Raw genomic sequence first — 5636 nt, forward strand, 5'->3', positions numbered from 1 at the left:
GCCATGAGGGACACTGCAGGAAAGAGGAATATCATTTAGTTAAAGCCAAAGCTTCTTGTCTTTATGCAGCCTGCAAGCTTTAGACAGTAAGAGCCTAAACATATGGAATGTTGTTTTAAAAATACAATTTAATAAGTTATTATTAAAACACTATCAAATATACGTATAAGATTGCTGCATGTATCCCAAAAAATAATAAATAGACAACAAGAAAGAGAACTCAGCCTTATTAGTTATTATGAATATCTTTTACCTCTAGTGTTGACTAGTTAGATTTTGAATGGAAGGGGACAAAGTTTGTTTTCTCTGGACCCAATTAGATTTAGGCCCTAATATACCTATAGAAAAAAAAAAAAATATATATATATATATATATATTTCTAAAACTCATGGGCCAGGCTCCATTGGGACCTTGTGTGGCTTTGTCCCTAATTCCATGGTCAAAGTAGAATGAGCACTCGTGTATATGAACAATAGAGCAGAGTGGAAATCATTAAGATTTGAAAGTTAATAAGTATTTATTACATCAATGGGACTAAATTACTAAAAGAGAAAAAAAAAAAAAAATCATATATTAATGTTGCATAAGTAGCATGAGAACTTGACAGGTGCATGGAAACTTCATGTCTTAAAGACTGGCTTATTTAGCCCACAATTATTTTTTTATTTTTATAAGTTTATGGTTGGGCCCAAGGGGGAGGAGGGAGGGGAGATTCACCTACAATTAGTAATATTAACATAATGCTATTCTAATAGGCTTTCATAGCAAATATACTCTTAAGACTGAAGAAGATACTTTTGGAACTACCGTGCAGTTATAAAGTAATGTGACTGAACTGTATGTAACAATTTTTCATATGGTAGTAGTCATCACTGATCACACTAACAAGACATGATTCCATATGGCTACAGAAATGAGGATATTCAGTGTGCAATTTTTCTCAAAGTTGGGTAGGTTTAATTCCAAGCTTTTGGTTGACAAGGATTCTTTGGTGTCCACTTCTTTATACTTTCAAAAATAAGACTATTATCTAATTCAAAGGAGTTTAATAAAAAATCAAAATAATGAGGATATAAAAGTAGATTGAATAATTCAAAATCACCCCAAACCACGACACCATGTACCACTCTCACTCTTATTTCACTTCTCCTTATTTTTAGCATTTACTTGAGAGATAAACCAGTTAAGATTTTAAAAAAGAGGTTTTGAGCACACTTGGGTATGAAAAGGCTAGTAAACATTTTTTTTTTTTGGAGAAACGGCTAGTAAACATAAAGGGGGCGAATGTGCATGAATATATTTAAGATGTGCGCTATTTCCGAGTGTGCATCACCTCCAATAGATCTTATAAAGAGAAGTTCCACCACAACGGAAGAGTGGCATTGAAAAGATAAACACAAAAGTTCCATAATTTATATGTTATAACCGTAAATAAAATGCATCACATACTAACCAGACCATACTCATTAAAACCCATCAGCCATCGCATACTCACACTTCAATAATAATAACAAAAAAAAAATATTAAAACCAATCAAGATTGAATTATTGAAGACAAAATTTTATCAAGATTGTTGACAGTCAGACAAGGTAGGACTAAGAGGATTTACCAAGATACTATCTGTGAAAAGCAAAAATATTCAGTTTCAAAAAGGGAGGCACTGACTTTATCATCTAAAAAGGCTTTAAAAATAAAGGTGTGGAAAATCATGGAATATAAAGGAAAAAATCATTAATTCATTGGCTGCAAGGTTAATCAAAATACACTTCCAGGTAGCAAACTGCTTCCAGGAAAAGGAAACTTTTGGCTAGGGATGGATAGATACAACAAGAATTACAACATGTCTTGCAGTTCATGTCCATCAAACTAGAGGTCAAGACCCCAAGTCCGTATAGCATTCCATTCACTAGATATGTTCATGGCACACATTCCAAATGACTGTCATTTGTACATGTTGCATCATGGCACACATTCCAAATGACTTTCACTTGTCATCCACCAAGTGACATATTGGTCATTTTTATGGATCCAGATCCTCCACCATTGTTGAAATAATCAGTTTAGAGCATTCACATCAATTGGTGGAAAAGATTCCGTCTATTTTACACAAAAAACCTACATTTTTTATTTTACACCATCACTTTTATAAAACACCCACATCAGTTTATCTATTTTACAAGATATTTCAATAAAATATTCATTCTTCATCAATTTTTTATTATTTTCCATAATGGTCATACTTTTTTAATTTAAACTTATATTTTAAGTAAACAACCAACACTAGTGGCTCGGCCAATGGAGCCGCTTGTGGTGGAGGTCCAATGGCCGAACCGCCGAAATAGTAGCTCTGGCAAACGCTGCAGGAGTGGCTCCGGCGAATGCCACCGAAATAGTGACTCCGGTGAACGCCGCCGAAATAGTGGCTCCGACGAACGCCGCGGAGATATATATATATATATATATATTTTTTTTTGACCCAACGGTCATAATTTTTTTTCCAACACCACAAGTACAACTCAACTATTTAACATCAACTTGTAAAAGATGTTCTTAATTCTAATGGTGTGTCAATCACTTGATAAGTGGAAAACCATCTTCTCGAATCTAAACTAAAGAAAGTATTGCACTTATTTTCACCTAAATCAAATTCACTTATAGTTTTGTGAGTGTTATTACTTATCCAATTGACAAATTTGGAAAAATCCATGATGGGTGAATAAAAATAAAGTCAAAATAAAGCGTTCTAATTCTCTACCTTTTCAGCAAATTTGAAATTATTGCCTGTATACATGAGGTGCATTGCCTATATACATGAGGTGCATTAGTAGCCTAGGAAACAAGACACAGTGAATTTAGGAATGGTTAAAAAATTTAGCTGAAAATGTGTTGGGGGTGATGAAAATATTGTGCAAGTAGTTATTTTTCTACAGCCCCTGCAACCATTATATCCATATTTACATATTCAAATTTCTTGCATGAATCAAACAATATTTCTATCTATCTATCTATGTAACTTCGCATCTGTATTTACAAAATTAGATGTCATCTTTCATCTATCAAAAATTGTAAGCAGTATTTTAATTTTGTTTGCAAAGACAACCCAAACTAGCTTATTTGAGAAAGTGCCCATTTGAGCTTTTCTAAACTTTGTCCTGCATCACAAAAAATTAATATTATATCTAAGTTCACAAGCAGATTTCCATTGTTTTCCATCATTCATATGGTCATCATTCAAACTTAAAAAATGTGACATCTTGTATTCTGTATTAGGAATTCCTACTAAAGAGAATAGAGCAATTCCAACACAACCAATTCCAACACAGCATGACAACAATATTTTTCCACCAACTTCAGTCATTGAGAGAAAATAGTACAGGCTTACAGAAGGAGACATCACAGCCTTGCACAAGTGAAGATTACAAAAATATATCTAACATGATTAGAAATTGAATAATCATGTTCCTTGTACAAGTAAATACTACAAAAGAGATGTCTAACATCAAACCATCTATGTCAACCATGTGCTAGTATCTTTGCACTATACAAAATATTACTTAATTAGATATTGTCAATAATAATATAAAAATTATGATGATGATGGGAATTTAGACTTTAACCTCTCCAAGATTTCCAAATGACGTAGGCAAATGTATTCTTTTTGCTCAGGATCCATGGTTCTTGTATCTTTCATCATAATTTCATCTTCCGCTTTCCTCTTTTCTACTTCATTCTTGTCTTCTTTGATACGAATCAACTCTCTTCGTTCTTCGGATGCAATGCGCATAAACTCTCTTCATTCTTCTAATGCAATGCGCATACTTTCTTTTTTCTCTTCATGCATTCTCATTTTTTCTTCCTTGATTTCGTCCAATTGGGAGGAAAGTATTGGGACCACATCATCACAATTCTTTCTTTTCTTTAATTTCTCCTTCTCGGCCTTCTTGCCTATGGGTCTCTCCAAGGTTTCTCCGGAGTTCATCTCATTATTATCTTCATCCAAATTTATTGAGTTTGCAAAAGTATTACAAGATTGTGTGGTTGGTTGTCTAGGGCGGACCTTCAAATTATCTCTTTGAAGCAACCATTTAGCTTCATTCCTCAAAATTCTCCAACAATGTTCCAATTGAAATGCATTTTTGCTATTTTCTTTATGCATAGTTTTTGCATCTTCAATCTATAAAAGTAAAAAAATTTAAAATAATGAGTATCATAGAACTAAAAGTGCATTGATATACAATACATATTAGATGTTGAGTTGAATTACCTTGTCATGCTCAGTTTTACCACTTTCGTTCCGGTTCTCAATTTGGGCCAAGTATCCACAAAACTTGTTGGTCTCCCTTTGAATTGTTAACCACTGACTACATAAAGAATCTTTGGAGCGGTTAAATTTTTTGTCATTGTGGAAGGTGGACCAAATTCTATCCCAAAATGTTGTGTGTTTTTGGTCCGTCGATATCACGGCATCTAAGCTAACATTAAGCCACGCCGATACTAGCTTAATGTCTTCATCTACTGTGAAGTTGTTTCCCCGTTGACTTCTCTTAGTAGTTGATTTTTTTGCAATGGGGGGTGTAAATTGTCCCATTTCAACTTCAGGCGGAGATTGATGGACATTCACGTCTAAATGCGGAGTAGACATCAAAATACTACTATCAAAGGACTCAAAACCTTGTTCCTTGTCTTGTAAAATGTCAAGGAAGAAGGGATTTCGTGAGTCCATCACCTAACAAACACCAAAGTAATTTAGATATGGGGGAACTGAAGGTGCAAGAACTTAGATGGGATGGTGAAAGAAAATGAGTTATTCCAACTATTGCATGCACTTCAGCTATACAAAGACAAGATGACTTCAAACCAGGTAGTTACCCCTCCTCCCAACCATTGACCACCCCCACCCCCACACCTGGGCACTCCCCAAAATAAGTCTTATGAGATACCATGTGAGACAGAAAATCAGGAATATGCAACAAAATAATTTAACACCATGTGGTTTGGTTTGGTTAAATGTGCCTGGAAAGCACATGAATAATGGGCAAGACGAACAGGCCCCAGACCAAACTTTCAGCTTAATAACCATAATAGGTACTTCACACAATTTGCGGTTCCTTAACAAAGTGCCAAAACCAAATACCTAGAGTTGTTACCATACCAATGCAAAGTGGACAGAATGTACAGAACCAAAAAATAATTATATAACCAATACATAAGTACAAAACACAACCAATTGAAAAAGAATAGTTTGGATCAACTTGGAAGTTCTTCAAAGACCACATTTCCTAAAAACCAATGCAAAATATTATTGTTCCCTAAAACAAAAGGTTTGACACTGAAAAATAAAGTCTTTTAATTCACAGCAAGGTCATTACCGGAAAGACAAAAGGTAGTCTTCACAAGCAAAAATATCTGCCAGTAACACGGCAATTCACAGAATGTACATAGTCTTCCTGTGCTGAAATAGATGGACTAATTTTAATAGTTAACACTACTACATTAAGAAACAGATTACTTAGGATTGCCTGTATAGATCCTAAAATTGGCCAATAAGCTAGTGAAAACATTGGTTTAAAAAATTTTCAATACAACAAAATTAAAGCTTTTAGAAAACAAATGAGCAAAGATTCCCATATATAA

The 5636-nt window shown here is 34.1% G+C and overlaps 1 protein-coding gene across 1 annotated transcript; it reads right to left on the minus strand.

Annotated features, from left to right (window-relative positions):
• Positions 1-3795: 3795 nt before the first annotated feature.
• Positions 3796-4725, minus strand: LOC115967021 (glutathione S-transferase T3-like). The gene is made up of 2 exons (XM_031086131.1): positions 4267-4725; positions 3796-4176 (listed from the first exon to the last, which is right to left on the minus strand). The coding sequence occupies exons 1-2, from the start codon at positions 4723-4725 to the stop codon at positions 3796-3798; spliced, it is 840 nt and encodes a 279-aa protein (XP_030941991.1).
• Positions 4726-5636: the final 911 nt, after the last annotated feature.

Source organism: Quercus lobata, chromosome 2, assembly GCF_001633185.2.
Source record: "Quercus lobata isolate SW786 chromosome 2, ValleyOak3.0 Primary Assembly, whole genome shotgun sequence".
Classification (NCBI taxonomy): domain Eukaryota; kingdom Viridiplantae; phylum Streptophyta; class Magnoliopsida; order Fagales; family Fagaceae; genus Quercus; species Quercus lobata.

Bases quoted from the DNA above. Each gene is read 5' to 3' on its own strand.
- LOC115967021 (XM_031086131.1), bottom strand. From the start codon at position 4,725: ATGGACTCACGAAATCCCTTCTTCCTTGACATTTTACAAGACAAGGAA. The intron at 4,177-4,266 runs GTAATTCAACTC...TTACTTTTATAG, and splicing joins GTAAAACTGAGCATGACAAG to ATTGAAGATGCAAAAACTAT.